Below are 16837 nucleotides of genomic sequence, written 5' to 3'. Positions count from 1 at the left end.
TTGTAGATTTTGGCGAAAACTGAAACCTGTTGCATAATAACTATATTTACTCATTTGTTTTTGGCTTTCAGATATTCCACTTCTGACATCTGGATAGGTGTCTCACATTTTTCCAGTGCTTTTTGCCTACTATTTTACATCAAAAAATCAGTTTTAAGACTTCTGAACTAAGTGAACACTCAGCTTGATTTTTTTTTCTGAGCAATGAAATTCTATTCGTCTCCATCCTCTAGATGTCTTTTAAAAGTCATGCTCTTAGCTCTTATCTGTTACTTAATAAGCCTTCTGTAGCTTGTCCAGATGTCATTTGTGAATGCTGGCAGTTTCAGCAGAGGTTAACATCTACATGAGAACTATTCTTAGCCCGTAGATCTGTAAAGCCATGATGCCAACAGAAATTTTCTCACCATGCACAGGAGAGATCCTGTAAGAGAAAAGAATGAGCTTCCTTTGAAGAGCTATGGAAGCACAGTTACGATAAACGTGACGCATTTGCAAGACTGTTCTTTTCAAGAGAGTCCTGTACTGGTTACTTTGACTTGGTGGTTGTTATTAATTTGTTTTTTATTCTGTACATGTACAAAAAAAACCAAACTCATTGCTTGAAAGCTATCAAACTTAAGTCTGTTTTGCCCTTATTAGCCTGACAGGCTGAAGAAAAGTGAACAGATAAAGTGCATAAAAAGACTTTTACAGAATTAGCATCTCTGCTTCTATCCTTGACCTACACACAGTCTAAGAAAAGTAGATAGTGAATACAGAAACGTAATATATAAAAAATAAATAGAAGGAAGAAAGCACAATAGAAGAAGGCTACAAGAGAAGGAAAAAAAGCACTTCACAGCATGCTATACAGGAAGGCTGTGTAAATTATTTTTTGCACTCATTGGAAGATGTGGGTATAACACGTAATATAGTCCACCTGAACACTTGACACAGGAGCCTGTGTGCCAAATCCAGACTACACATATGTAAAGCCAGAGAATGCTCTTTCTCCCCTCCACCATCACTTCAGGCCTACTGTCTTTCCTGCCCTCAAGATCATATCCATCAGAAAATCAGAAACATTATTGGGACAAAATATTGTGTAAACAGGAGGGTTCTCCACATTCGGATTGCGAAAGTGGGCAGTAGGTCTTCAGTATTGTTCCAACCATCAAGAGGGTTTGTTTCTTCTTCTTTTTTTTTTTTTTTTCCCTACCCAGTTCAATAGGCACAATTAAACAAAAAGGGAAAATGTGTTTTTTAAGGGCTGTAGGACCATCTTCAATTCTATACTGGATTTATTTAAAATGATGATCTTGGCTAGACTCGTGTTGCAGTACAGGAACTATGACTCAGAAGGCTTTTTTTTTTTTCCTTTTATGGTTAAAATTAGTAATGCAATTTTTTTTCAGAGACACATTTTCGTTTCAGCAGGGCTGCATTTTCTTCCTTCAATTCTACTGTGACTAACATATGGCCATCAGATGCACTCAGCACAAGTAACTAATACCAGAGTTTGCAGTAGAGTTTTTTTCTTCTTACCATTTCCATTATAAGGATGTCAGGACACAAATTTTACCTGTTCTTTGATACAGTGGTAGAAAGAGTTGTGAAGTTCTGCATTCTGTAGAGAACTACTTGGAAGATGTAGATAACCCTTGCCAAAGTCTACTTTGGCCAGAGGAAATATTTCAAAATAGTCTAAATATACTTTATTTGGAATACGGTTTTAAACAGCCTGCTATAGTAGATATTTGGCATCTAGTGAAAAAATCCTGGGACAAGAACATCACAGTGAAATCTTTTTTTCCATTCCCTTTTGTTACGTTGCCAGAAAGCTGAAACCAAACACTTAAAGACACTTCTTCTGCTTCTGGGCAAGTCTGACAGTCTGAGGAGTTGCACAGGTCTTTGAGACTTTGCAGGATAAACATGCACTAGATTGTTCCTCAGATTCCTACCCAAAGTTGCCTCTTTCTTTCAGCTCTGCATCAAACCATCCACAGTCTGTCCTGTGGTCCTGTCGTGGAGTACATTTCAGATGTATCTTAGCAAGAAGATTCTGCTTCACATTGCTCCATTTCCATCCAGCCAGGAGGAATGCAAAGACAGCTAGGTGGAAGAGACCTCTTCTGTATCAGTTTTTAAAGCAGAAGGTGTTAAGATCAACAGTCAGAGCAGTCTACACAGCTCCAGTTGGTGCAGCAGAAAAATAACTACGCTTTCTGGTTCTCTTCAGGAGGCCAAGAAACAAAAACTTGTATTCCTATCAGTAAGGATAAAACCACATTTCCTTACCCATGTTAGTAACCCAAGCTTTATATGTGAAGTCCCTGTGGATGATCAGAGGGCTGGGACATCTCTCCTATGAAGAGAGACTGAGAGAGAGTTGGGGCTGTTTAGCCTAGAAAAGAAGGCTCTGGGGAGACCTCTTTGCGACCTTCCAGTACCTGGGGGGGGGACTACAAGAAAGATAAGCTGACTCTTTACCAGAGTGTGTGGTGATAGTACAAGGGGTTTTAAACTAAAAGAGGGTAGATCCAGATCAGGTATAAAGAAGAAATTCTCTACTGCAAGGGTGGTTGGATCCTGGAACAGGCTGCCCAGAGAGGTTGAGGATGCCCCATCCCTGGAAGTCTTCAAGGCCAGTCTGGATGGGGCTTTGGGCAACCTGGTCTGGTGGGAGGTGTCCCTGCACATGGCAGGGGGTTGGAATTAGATGATCTTTAAGGCCCCTTCCAACCCAAACCATTCTGTGATTCCCTGGCTGACAGTCACTGAGAGGAGACAGGAAGCTGCCCCCAAGCATGCCTTTCAGGGGATAAGTAAGCATCCAGGAATTGTAGACATAATTAAAGAAGCAAGGAAGCATCTGAAAAAAATACACTGTAACCAACAAAAGAATCCCCGGTTTAAGGGAAGAAATAAGCTTGCAGACAGGACAATTTGAACACCCTAGCAGAGTGGAGTTCAGTAAAACTCTTGGCTCAGACTAATCCTCAAACATTGGGCTTTTGTGTCTTTTGTGGTTCCAACTGAGTATGAGGGAAAACCCACCTCATCTCAGAAAAGAGTTGCCCAGAAGACCCTGGTGTGTCCAGCCGACAGCTGTGGCTGGAGGAGTGCTGGCCGGCTATTTAGAGTGTGTGTTGTTTGAATTATCCCATCTGAGAGACAGTAACTGCTTCTGTGTGACCTCCTGCTCCATGTCCATGCAAAGGAGAAGTTATGTTACCATACATGACTACCTGTTGGTCTTGCAGTGTTACATATACTTGTGATACTCTGAAGGATGGCGTCCTTTTAATTCGCTAGAGTGAATTGGTTTCTGAAATGGAATGAAGAATGGGCTGTTTCACTGCCAGTATCTGTAGAGATTCATTTTTTAACAGAGTAAATTTTTAAAAATGCTTACACATAATTATAAAGCAGTAGAATATAAAATAGTATTGCTGTACAATATTAAAATACAAATGTAGTACAACTGTGTAAATACAAATACAGAGTTTTAGTTATTAATATCTTTCTCACAAAAAAAAATAAGAAAGGAAACAGAGCTAAGTTGTTGTAGGTGTTGCAAAGTATTTTTCTTTTTATTTATTTATTTATTTATTTGTAGCCATCTCCAAACCACACAGAAAAGCTCTGCCTTAGAGCATAATCATCATGTCCAGTGAAACTTGCCCTCTGCCATTTCTGGAATTGTCTCCTGGAAAACAATGTTTGTTGTGTGCGAGGGTTGTGTTTCACTCCCAGGCTGCGTTCTCAGTTCATGCCTAGTACAGCAGCACCATTGCAATTGGGGTGCAGCAGTAAAAGGAGAAGATAACTTTGTCTTCCAAATCAGTCCGAAATAGTCGTATGTGTCTGTTGGTCGAAGGCAAAGGGAGCTGTGAGAATATCAGGTTGATGGGAAAATCAAATGGTTTTGGGTGTAACAAAAGTAAGAATATTGAGAGAGACTAGTTTGGAGATAGGACAGAAGGAAAGGAGCTGAAAAGAAAAGAGATGCATAAAATTAATTTTTAAATTCTTATATCACCTTGCAGAACCTGGTAACTTGAAAATATCATCCTTGGCTTTTGTTCTCCACTTATGTGTCTGAAGAAAAATAATTTTAATTTTAAACATACAGAACAAGGTTTGAAGCATTTAGAATAGCTGATTTGCTGGACCAGTAAAGAATCATGTTGGTGGTGTTTAATACTGCACTTTAAATATTCTTCTCCCCTTTCTTTTTACCCAATAAATCCACTGTTCAAATTAGTTGAGAGAACTTTATATCCCCAATATTTTTGTTAAATATTCCAGGCAATAGCACAAAACACTGATCTAAAAGACCGGTTACGCAGAATACATGCCGAATCTATGATCCTTGATTCAGCATCTAATGCAAAATCAAGTCCAGATTTGGTGAAGGTGGGTATGGATTTCGTCTTTCAGTGATGTCTGTTCCTCCAGCTCCTACATCTAGACCGTGTTACATCTTGTCCTGTTCTTCATGTGTTCCCCGCAGTGTATTGTGTTAGTAAAATGAGTCCACTTCTGTGGTTATGAATCATTTCTGATGATGCATTGTGTAATATTTAATTTTAAAGACTTTCCTTGTGAGCGGTTTTCCTGAGCACACTTCCATTGCTTTTTCCTGCTGGCTTCTGGTGTTCTCCCTCACCTCCTGCCCACTTCCCATTCAGCATGAACAAAGCTGTCTTGTTGTTACCTTGCAGCCAGCGTTTGTCTCCCCCTTATTCCCTTGTTAACTTTCATGTCCTGTATTTCTTTGTTGCCTAAATATTTTTAGCCCAGAACACTGGCTACCAGTGGGGCTGATTTAACGTTTAGAACCATTACAAGACTTTTTCATGAAAGGATCAAATAAATTAGATGTACACAGCTCTTAACGAGCTCTTTCAACCATTTAGTTTTGTGTGTGAAGCCATGGAGTCTTCTACATATCCAGTTAGCCAGTTTGAGATGTACTGGTGTTCAGACAGCTCTTTGGCTTGCTGCAGAATGCATACAAATATGGTGTATTTGTAGGTCACAGGATCTAGATGTTAATGGTGCTAGTAAGGGGAGCAAGAGCTGTGTTATTTCTGGTGGATTTTCCTAAATGTTAACTCATACGGAAGCTTCTGCTGCTCTTGCATTATAAATCCTGCATTAGAACTTGAATGGATGTAATGTTGGGGGTTTTATATAACTTACTATTTCCTTCCATTTTTAAAGACAGTTTAGTCATTCAGTCTCTTCACTTCTATTTTAGTTCTCTTTTAGTAGAACTGGTTTTGGCCATATTTAGCCTCCTTTTTTTTCTTTTTTTCTTTAAGGTAGTTGATCATTCTACTCACCTTTTCCTTTTAATCCCATAAGATTTTGAACAGCACTTAAACTGCCATCCAGAGAAGCATTCATGTATCAATACAATGTTTTTTTAATTTCAGGAGTTATTTTCCTATTTAGTAGAGGACCTTGCAAAGACAATGGATTATTTCTGAAACATGCTGTATGCATTGCATATATATGTGACAAAAATAGCATTCAAAAGGTCCTTTAGGGGGTTTGTGGACAAATTCCCTCTGGCATGGTTGGGAATGGAACTTAAGGGCAAAATCACTTATACTGGAAAAGTTTCATCTTAGATTTCTCTGAGGGCTATGATATAGCAGTGCTGCTGTAGGTCACTGCACAAAACTTGGCTGTAAATGATACATCAGGTACTATGACAGACCCGTGAAAACTGAAGCAGTATTAACTAGTTTCTCAGGCCTTAGCATAAGATAAAAGTTTAGTTTGTCAGCCAGTTTATGGTGTAGCTTATCATGCCACAATTGTAACATGAAAGTAGACAAAATGAAACTCTCATGTGATTAAATATAAAAAGCAACTGTTCTTTTATGAGCCTTTTCTGCTCATTTTGCATCTCAGATTCAAAATAGTGTTGGAAACAATCCCAGTAGCAACGCTTATGTATATAAGATTTTTTTTTGACTTGGAGGCCAGTGTAACTGGTTTCCCACAGGAGAGATAATTTCGAGGTTGCATCTTTCTTGCAGCTTTATCCTGGTTATATGCTAAAAAAGCAAAAAGTCTTTGGTATCATAACAGTTTGGTTTGTTACCATGTCACCATTAGCAGTACACACTGAGAAGCATTTCATACTGTAGTAAAATCCACCAGCACAAGGGACCGAAATGGTTTGTCGGTTTGAGTACAGGCTTATCAGATTATTCGTTAAGTGAGTTCTGAAAGTAAAACACTACATTTCCTGCAAAATGATGATAGTTAGGGCAGTCATGGTTACAAGTTAATAAAGCATCTTGTGCAGAATGAAGCTTGAGAGCAGCTGATACCCTCATTTGGGCCAGCTAGCCCTTTTCCTTAGTATTGGTGGAGTTTTGAGGGAAAACAGTAACAATCCTCTCCAACTTTTTCCTGCGTCCACTTAATGAACCAAGGTAGTCCCACCTTTGCTAGACTACTTTCTGCAGCTCTGCCTATGCCAACTATCTATAGAGCACTTGGGACTTCCATAGGCAGAGATAATGAAATCACTATGATGGTCACATGGGCCTGCAGCAGCAAAAACAATGTCATTTACGTGGCTTTGATAATACGCTGATTTTGGTTAACAGAGAGTTCTTGTGTGCGGATATGAAGGAAAGCTTTCCAAAGCACGGCATGGAAAGTAGTCTGGTGACGAAAGACAGCTAGGAAAGCATTGTTATTATATAGAAAGCAACTTTGCCCCTCTGAATTTTGTATGCAACTCCTAGGCCAGATTGCATTAAGCATGGCATGGGAGGAAAAGACTGATTTGATGGCTAAGATCAGAAAAGAATGTGAATCCAGTATAAAGAGGCTGGGAGTTTTCTTATTGTGGGGCTTTTTTAATGATATGCTTGCATGTATCTAGTGAAATCACTCAAATACCAATGCGTTTTTACATTTATTTTTTTAGGGGGGAAAATTACATGCATCACTGTAACTGATTTACTGAATAATGCATTGCGCTTTTTTTGCCTTCTTTTTTTCTTCTCTTTAGTCTGTTTTCCTTTGGTTTTAATTCCGTCTTTAAAACATGCTGCCTTCCACTAGAGAGGAGCATGTGCAATCTGCTCCCACTGTTTTACAGCCTGTTAAGTTACGTGACTGAATTTGCATGCATGAATGGTATTTGTGGTATTTTTCTTCTCAAAACTTTGTATTTCTTTTAAACAGGAAAATTCGAGAGAAGAAAGCAGAGGTCTGGTTCACCAGATCTCCAATGAAAGCAGGCTGTCTATTGCTGACTCTCTCACAGAATTTTTCGATGCACAGGAAGTCCTACTGTCTGCTAGCTCTTCAGAAAATGAGGTCTGAGCATTAGGATTGACATTATTCTTATGTAGTTCATTATCTGCTACTTGACACGTTGTCTTTCAGAGTGCTAATTGCATGTCAGATGACTGCCAGAAAATGTTTGTTTTTTTAAAATAATAATACACAGCATGTATTTATTTGTTGTTATCTTTTTGCAGTAAAGTGTAAAAAGTTATTATGGAGAAATCTTATTTGTGCATTGAGAAAAATAGCTGGTATGCAGATATTGCATATATTATACCATCTGTCTTGAGTCATCCTGCAGGTGCTTAAGAAATTGTATCATAGAAATATATATTTATACTTGTCCTTGTTGTACCTGTCGGTACCTTGGGGCTGATGTCATGCACACTGAAACTTAAGAGCTCACTTTATCACCTCTCTGGGACTCCATAAAAGCCTTGGCTTTTGATGTGGGGAAAGCTCTTTTAGCTCTGGGGCCAAGAAGATGAGGCATGCTTTCACTAAAAGAAAAGCTGAATTGTCATTGATGGTCATCTCTCCCAAAATTATCTTTTAATTCTTAGGCCTGCTTTTCTATAATACTGAAATACAGCTTAAACAGTTCAAATAAAATAATTATTGCAGCAACAATTTTAATGTGCACATGGGGTTATTTTAATGAGTGCTTTAACGAGTAAAATATCTTGCTTATTTCCCCACCTTGCACTTAGGTATCAGATGATGACTCATATGTAAGTGATATCAGTGATAATGTCTCAGAAGATAACCTAAGCAATGACATGGAGAATGAAAGACAAACTTTAGGTAAGTTCAGTTTTATTTATCATGTTCTGAAAAAAGTGTTTCTTGTTGTTTGGGGTATTTTTTTCTCATCTTGCTAGAAATCATTCAATACTACAGGTTTTGCGATGCAAACAACCTGTGGTTTTTCTCTTACCACCTCAGACAGATTTTGAACAGCACATTCTGGATAATCTGATTAACAGGGCCAGGGCACCATTGTTTAAGCACGATGGATGGTGTTCAATATCAGCAGATAAACACCTGTTTTCTTGGCTTCATTAGTGACTCCAACTCTTTTTTAGTTCCTTTCACGTCCATGGGATTTTTCAAACTAGCAAGATCCAGTTGCTTTCTTTTTTTCCAGAAAGTATTTTTTTCAATTTAACAACCACATTCAGAGTTCTGTTGTTCTTAGCAGAATTTGTTTAAAGGAACATGACAATTATTACACACTGGCAGTGTGTGACTGTATGGATTTCTTCTTTGTATGTTTTAATTATGATAGGCTTGTTACTACATACACTTACTTAATTGTCTTGCTAATTAGAATGAGAATCAAGAAAGAGGAAGAGGAATTGGTAATAACAAACTAATTGGCTCTGTGCCTTCAAAGCATGTCGTCTAACCACAATGTTCTTTCCACTCTATCAATATGTTTTATCTTCAATAATGCTGAATAGTGGTTTCTTACTTGCAGCATGGGCTTTTTTTTCTTTTCTTTTTTTTTCATGAGGGGTGGGCAAACTATACTGTAGAGAAAATGTGGCATCTAATCTGTCTGCCTAACCTAACCACTGAGCATGCACCAGCAGCCTTAAAGGAGATTAATGAGAGCAGTATGGTTGGAATACCAGACTAGAAAGCTCCTTTTAGGTGCCCAGATGAATAAACAGTGTTAAGTTTCAACTCCCCTGCTGCATGTTTGAACTATTCACATCTTTTTTTCCTACACTTATAATTTTTTCTTTTTTTCTGCTGTGTTTTGTCACTATTTGCCCCAATAAATGGACTGACCCAGAGTATGTAGTTCAGTCAGTTGGTATTCAGGTTTTAATCAGAAGCTGTCAAGGGACAGTTTAGCCAAAATCCTATTTCAGAGAGCTCTTTTGAACAAGAATATGTTTTAGTGCTTACTCCTTCCTCTTCAGATATCCAGTCATTCCTGAGATATGTGAGGAAACATCTTTCTTTTTGGCCTTTTCTGATACTAAGTAAATACTTCCAATAGGGAAGTAAGTATAGGAACCAACCTCTTCTTAAAAAGGCACGCTTAGCAGCATTAAGTTTCAGGCAGATTTTCTGATTCATAGTGCCCACATCCTTTCTATGCAAAAAGAAAGAGATATTCACTAGTATGCAAATAGTTCTCCTGTCCTTGTTACAACTCAGTCACATGAGGTGTTAGGACTTTTAGTTTTGTGAGTAGCAGGAAAGACAGAAACTTCTTTGAGGCTGTTAATTATGAAAGCCTCTGTCTGAGGCACTGGGCTAATATATACGTCAGTGGTGGGGACGTTAGTTCTTGGGGTAATCTGTACTTTGTCACTGTTGGAAGCACTGCTGGGTTTGTGCTTATGCCACTGCAAAAATGGAGGAAATAATGTTTGAAATCATGCATTTAAGGGCAGTGATTCTTTGGGCAGGTATGTATGCTACAGGAAAGCTCTGCTGTCCTATGCTGTTTCAGTTCCTCCAAGGAAAAGCTGTCTGAGGAAAGCCAGATGAGGGTGGGGGTTAACAGTCTGGGGCTATACCCAAAGGTCTCCAAACGGCAATGGATTGTAGGGCAGGAGCTTCCTAGGAGCTTCTAAGGATGTATAGAGCATGCTCATGTAGTGGCAACTGTGCTCCTTTCTGAACTGAGATTTATGTACAGATAAGCAATGTAATCTTCAGGCTACTGCCTGTTGCAGAAGCTTGTAGCTCTAGTTTGATTGTGACACAAATCATTTCATTGCACACTTGCAACCATTTATTCTGTTCTGACCGCTTTGACAAGGCATCACAGACCTCAGGTATTCTTGTGATTACGAGTCCTTTTTTTTGAATCTTTATCAAACCTAGAGCTCCACGGTTGCTTCAGTTTTACCACCTACAAAAGAGGTCATTTCTCCGCCAACATATGGGTGCATCTACAAGCTAACATGGCTTAAATTTTTTTAAGTGCTCATTACAGTGACAAGTGCTCTAGAAAAGCCTGCATGTAAATCTGTGGTATAGTAAATTTCCTTGGTAGAAGTATTCAAAAAAGTAGGAAAAGATAGACAGGTGATATTTTTATGCTTGGATCTGTTAAGTGACACCTTGTCTTCTGAGAAGTGTCAACTTAATTGAAGCTCTGTCAAGGAAGGAGGTTTTATGTCACTTAAACAAATAGGAATCCATCTCTGTTACAAACAGGTTAGTTCTAATATTTACTCTTTCAAATTCAATGGAAAGCCTGAGCCTTTTTCATATCCTTTAAGAGTAAGGAGGTAATCTTTTATGCTGCTTTCCTACCTGGAGTTTAACTCGGTTAACTTACAGAAATTAAAATTGTGTTCTTTCTTTATCCTTTTGTAGCAGGCTACCTTCAAACCATAAGTGAAATACTTGAATGAAGTGTGAGGGTGGATGGAAGCTTTGACAGAAAAAAAGTTGGTTGAATTTTAATGTATGTTTGCAAAGGAGATGAAATGGTAAGTAAGCAATGTATTGATTAACTTGTTCTGCAACTTCCTTTTCAGACTGTATTTCTGAAAGTGGAATTGGATGCCATTCTAAACGGAGAACATGTTTACCAGCTCCATGCCCTAATACTAGTAATATCAGCCTATGGAATATCCTGAGAAATAACATAGGAAAGGATCTCTCCAAAGTGGCCATGCCTGTTGAATTAAATGAGCCACTTAACACCCTTCAGCGTCTCTGCGAGGAGCTGGAATACAGTGAACTACTAGATAAAGCAGCGCATACACCTAACCCATTTGAACGGATGGTAAACACATTATTCCTAATACTTCATAACATTCAGTATAGCCAGAATAGGGTACAATGTAAAAACAATCTGCCAAAGAAATGAAGATATTCTGGTCCATTTTTCTTTTTCTCCAAGCTGAGGGAAGCAAACTCCTTAAGCGTGTCTGGGCATGCTTACATACCCTCTACTTTTGATTCTTCTGCCTAATTTCTGTTGTTTTGTCAGGAAGCGTATCTCCTTAAATGCCTTGGTGTCCTGCAAGGTTAAGTAACATACTAGTTTAACTCTGTCTTGCAGCTTTTCCTCTTCCTTTCTTATTCTTTTAATCTTCCAAGATTTAAAACTTGGAGAAAAGAGGGAGGAATTGAGCTAATATGTTTCTTTCATGAGTATGAAAGTTACAATATATCTTTTCTTAAGGTCTATAAATAAAAGATTTAAAAGCTTTCTAAATTCTCTTAAATGGAAGTTATGGATTATACCTTAAACTAAGTCAAGCCTTTTCAAGTCAATATGTTATGTTAAAATGAGGCTGTTAATGAATGTAAATAGTTATGTTATAAATACTGTTTGAAAAGAATCTTGCTTCATTCTGACAGTCTGCAAGGATTACAATTTAGTGTCTGTTCTCTTCTCAGGATAGAGGGTGTGGCTGTTAATTTGTTTTTTAGGTGCATAATCTTTTTGTTGTTCTCCTGAGAACATACATTAAAAGGAAATGAGCAGTAGTTCTTCACAACAGAGTGAAAAGTAATCTTTTCTCTCTTTCCTACAACTAAGCATCTGGAAATTGACTCAGAATTAAGTATTCTTTGCCTTTGAGAAATTCCTGAGGCAAAATTAATGTTAGCTGTTGCACAGTAATTGCCATAGTTCAGTTTAGAATGGCTCTTTTATCAATTCAGTTTCTGAAATTGTGAAAGGAGAGCATCTACTCTTTCACAAGATGAGGAAAAGAGAATGAAAAGGGAGAAAAATGGTACATAGGAGACATGAATTGAACAAAACTAATTCTAATTCCTCAGGCTTTGGAGGAATTATGCTGTGTTGACTGTAATAATTTGGAAGGATCTCCTGAGTCTTAATTGTAATAAAGAGCAGTTTTATTATTAGGTAATAGCATACAATAGATAAAATTGTGTTGGACATAATAAATTTTGTGAAAATGCTTTTAGTGCTTCCTGTGCCATGTTTAGGAAAAGGGTAGTGGGTAGATCCATAGAATCACAGACCGTAACTGTAAAAGCCAGTTAAAAAAATCTAACAGTGATTTTTAAAGTTACTGCTTTGAACTGTGCGTGTTCCAAAAGGCTGAGTTGTTTCAAACAGTTTTCAGAGACACTGTTTGCAGTTGATTAAATTTGCAGAGTTTGATCCTAGTAACTCCATCCGTCAGTGAACCCCTGAATGACTCTCTGAAAACTGAATATTTCTGTAATGTATGATCCAGTGTTTAATTTGCAGGAGGAGGCATACAAGTTCATACTCTGCAAATGATGGAAAAATAAAGAATTACATGTCAGGATAAGGCTTTTTTTTCCTTCTATTAAATCTGAATCTATAGCAAAAAATGTGCATGACTGTGGTAAATTAATCAAAATTCCATGTGTGTTATTCCCAGGTGTATATAGCTGCATTTGCAGTATCTGCGTATGCCTCCAGTTACTACCGAGCTGGAAGTAAGCCATTTAATCCTGTTCTTGGAGAAACCTATGAATGTATTCGTGAAGATAAGGGTTTCCAGTTCTTTGCAGAACAGGTACTGTATGCTGCAACCCTTACACTTGCTGTTTGATAGGCTGCTTAATTCTGAATGCGTGGCTGGTATCCTTTGGAGTTAATAGCAAAATGTAAAATTACTTTACCTAACCAAATCTCAAGGGGTGCTACAGAATTATAAATGATGGAAATTGCTTTGTTTTTTGAGGAAACTCAGCTAACTCTGGGATGGATCATGACAACCAACAGCTGGCAGTCAGAAGCAAAGGCTGGCAGTTTGTCTACTCCAGCAGCTACATAACTTGGTTAAGGGGAGTACAGTTCCCCATGCTGAAATCTGATCACTGCTGCAACAAGCCTTCATGTACTTGTCATGTTCTTTTGTGTGATCATTAAAAATACTGTATTTTCAGCTGTTTAATGTCTTTTTTTAGTGACAAATATTTAACTCATATTTGTTGATCAACCACTAGTATTTTTATGGTACCTTGAATATTTCTCCTTGCTGTCCAAATATTTTGTGGGCTAAGCCTGGTACCACAGTTTAGTAGCTGAAGGATGTATACAACACATCAAGGTCTGAGTGTTGCTGAAAATAGTCCTCCAATAGAAGAGTAATTATTAAGTGTGGGTAAAAAATATTAAATTTAAACCAGTTGAGTTACCAAAATTGCTAAGCTTGAGGCATGTTAAAAAGAGATAAAACTTAAATATTCTGGTGCCTATCAGGGCTTAAGAATGATTGAAAGCTGTCTTGTTTTGTCTAGACATAACAACAACAAAAAAATACAAAAGTGTGGTGGTCAAAGCTGTACAACCTAGAAATTTGATCAGAAAAAGTCTTAAAAGAAGCTTGTGGTTTTGACACATTTTGTACATCATGTTCTACAGCTGACAAAAAGGAATGCTATGTGATCTTTCCTTGGTCTCAGGAAGTATCATGGGCAAGAGTAAAAATAAGGAAAAAAAGCAAAGCAGTCAAAGCAAGAATTGAATTAAAGTTCAAGCAGCATGTCTGTTACTTTATTGTATTTAGTTCTAAGGTAATGTATAGCACACTGAAGTTACCAACGTAACATCAAATTGGAGTAGCAAAGTGGTCAATAAAAGTTTGATACTGAGTTTAATGTGAGTTTGAATTGAGAAGCTTTTCTCCTTGATATTGGACAAATCAGTACAAAGGCAGCTTTTACTAAAGGAGAATTTTAAAACAGGAGGCTTCTTGAGTTGTTAGCAACTATTGTTCTAATACGTGCAATAAGTGACAAGAGTTTATAGATTGGTAAAGTTTTACAACACTAGTATGGCGTGGAGGAATATTAGGAAGGGAGGGTGGTGTAGGAGGAAAGAAATTTCATGCAGCTTGCAAGCATTAAATACTTCTTTTTCCATCAGGAGCTGTAGCTTATTGCTTGTTTGTGCAAGCCTTTTGATGCCTACTGTAGATAACTTGTTAGTGCGGACAGTGTGCAATCCAGGGAGTAGATATGCAAAATGTATAAAATGACAAAGATTCTGTTGTATGACTAGAGTGTGTTCAGAATAGCTCTACTTAGCTCCATGACCTTACTCTGGAATTATAACAGTTTAAGTGAGAGCTAAGTTTAACCCAGGAATTATAGTGACATCTGGGGTTAATCTGGGTGCAGTATGTGAGAGAGAGAGTGTTGCCCCCAGTGGATTAGGCCATAGCTGAGAGTAATTAGTACTGCTTTATTTTTTTAACTAAGTAGAGGTTGTTCAGTGAAGAAATGGATGCCTTAGAAAGAAAAGAAAGAAAGAAAGAAAGAAAGAAAGAAAGAAAGAAAGAAAGAAAGAAAGAAAAAGAGAAAGAGAGAGAGAAAGAGAGAGAGAGAGAGAGAGAGAAGCTCAGTAACAAATTTGCAAAATGAACAACAAAGAAGAAAGTAAAACTGCATTTGAAACATGTATGTGGTTAAGAAATGAAATTCATAGTAGGAAATAGCAACTTGACTTGAAAATAAAGGTGTTTTTGTCAAAGAACAGTATTACACATCAGAGTATTGGACCTGGTCAGTTTTAAGTCATGGTCACCCAGAATGGAGAATGTACAGCTGAAGAGGAGTGGTTGCTTTTGCTTTGTGCAATCACCTTATTATTTACTATTTTCTTTTAATAGTATACATTGTGTATTTATTTATTTACTTACAGTCCTCACTTTGCTATTTTGGTCATTGCTCCAGTTTGTGTATGTGCTTTTACCCAAAGCTGATAAAATGCAGTGCGTGTGGTTAGAGTTTCACACAAGAAAAACCCGAGGTCTCACTAGTGCAGTAGTATGTAGGTATTGGTAGTTGGAATTTCGTGGTTTTATTTCTCCACCCGTTTGGCCCCCTTCAGTGATGCTGATTGTTGTCTCCTCCCTCATACTGAGGGATCTGTAGGTATTTACTGTACAGAATAATTTAGCCTCTTGTTTTTTATTTGTTTGGTTGGTATTTTTTACTTTTTCCTGTGTGCTTAAAGTGCAGCTTCTGTTAATATATGAATGGGGCCTTTGGATTAACTGTAATTATCATGTTAGAGACAATGTGCAAAATATATAGCTAGATTTTCATTTGATGAACAGATTTACAGGCCTTTTAAAGTGTGCTTCCCATTTCTTTCAAGTCTTCTTAGGTCTCAGTACCTTACTAATCTCACTGGCTCCCCCTTTAGGAAAGAACTGCAAACGAAAAGCAAATGTTCAAATTGTGAATGTCATATATGAATGAAAACTGAAGGGGAAAAAGGGAAAAAACAACCAAAAAACGACTATTCAAGTGTTAATATGTCCATCTTTTTTTCCCCTTTCATGTCTTGCTATTAGGTCAGTCACCATCCACCTATTTCTGCATGCCATGCTGAATCTGTGAATTTTGCTTTTTGGCAAGGTAACTTTTTCGTCTATCATTTACTTTTACAGGCTTCATAATAGTTTCATTGTGTGTCTAACATGAAATATCCTGAAATGGGGAAAAGGTTTATTTCCCTACTTATGCCATATCAGAATGGCTTTAAGAAATCCTAGCCTTACTGCCATGCTTCTTACTTGTATTTTCTGCCATTACAAAAATCTACAAGTATTTTACAACATTATTGATCATTCTTTTCATTTACAAATATCTGCATTTATTCAAAATCTGCTGAAATGTTTTTCTCTCTTTTTTTTATGTGTGGGAGGTTTATTTACTAGAGAAGAGTTGTACCTCAAGCTATTTATAAAAACAAGCTAGAGTAGAGCTTGAAAAACTACAAGTTAAATCCTGAGCCCTGACAGATCTTGTAATCCTGTTCTGAAAACAATTTCCAGGAATGCTCATAACAGCAAGGACAAACATATTCTCCATGTCTTTCTCTGTTAGTATTATTACAGCATGTAAGATTTCATGCTGTTTGACTACTAACATTCAGTCTTTCAAAAAATATTGTGTTGGAGCTTTGTTTGCTCCGTAAGTCTGGTGAAGATGTCAGCCAGTTACAATACCTGTACTGTTAGGTATTTTTGGAGTGTACAAAGAACATAACTGTGCCTTTCAACTCGGTTCAAATCCTTTGCCCAGAGTTTTGTCAATTCACTACGTGGCCATATTATGACATTTAATTCTGTTACGATCGACTCTGCTGACTTGACTATAGTTATTATGGATAGAGCTGTATTGAACAGAAATTGGGACTCTGTCATTAGTCTGGGCTTCATTATTCAACATAATTCTGTGCTTTATAAACACATACAGGACAGGAATCCTTCTCTTCTTAGCTGAAAAGCAGAGATGACCAAAATTTATTCATTTCCTGAATACTCTGTATACAAGACTAGGTAACAGCCTGTCTTAATAAAAAATGAAGAGACTGATTTATTTAATGGATCTTGGAAAACTGCTGTTGCTTAACTATCGTAACGTGCATTTAGAGAACAAAGTTTTTCTGCAAAGATGACAGATGAGAATCTGGTCAATTAGAGAGAGTCTGAGGTTTGGTCCTGATGACTCCGGAAGATTCAACCAGACTACAGCAGGGTTTGGGCTCCTTTGGTTTGTTTGGTTTATTTTGTTTTCAAGCATG

The 16837-nt window shown here is 37.5% G+C and overlaps 1 protein-coding gene across 13 annotated transcripts in view; it reads left to right on the top strand.

The window, feature by feature from the left end:
• OSBPL3 (oxysterol binding protein like 3) overlaps positions 1 to 16837 on the top strand; it is a 90171-nt gene that overhangs the window by 62405 nt on the left and 10929 nt on the right. For 8 of the 13 annotated variants that reach the window (XM_040547806.1, XM_040547802.1, XM_040547804.1 and 5 more), the window contains 6 exons: positions 4297 to 4404; positions 7207 to 7341; positions 8022 to 8115; positions 10821 to 11071; positions 12675 to 12812; positions 15603 to 15666. In XM_040547806.1, the coding sequence (XP_040403740.1) occupies positions 4297 to 4404; positions 7207 to 7341; positions 8022 to 8115; positions 10821 to 11071; positions 12675 to 12812; positions 15603 to 15666 (790 nt within the window). The remainder of the gene's footprint in view (positions 1 to 4296; positions 4405 to 7206; positions 7342 to 8021; positions 8116 to 10820; positions 11072 to 12674; positions 12813 to 15602; positions 15667 to 16837) is intronic. The other 5 variants (XM_040547811.1, XM_040547809.1, XM_040547807.1 and 2 more) reach the window with 1 other exon arrangement.

The sequence above is a fragment of the Cygnus olor genome, chromosome 2 (assembly GCF_009769625.2).
Source record: "Cygnus olor isolate bCygOlo1 chromosome 2, bCygOlo1.pri.v2, whole genome shotgun sequence".
NCBI lineage: Eukaryota > Metazoa > Chordata > Aves > Anseriformes > Anatidae > Cygnus > Cygnus olor.
The sequence above is the reverse complement of the archived record's forward strand: the minus strand, read 5'-3'. Positions and strand labels throughout refer to the sequence as shown.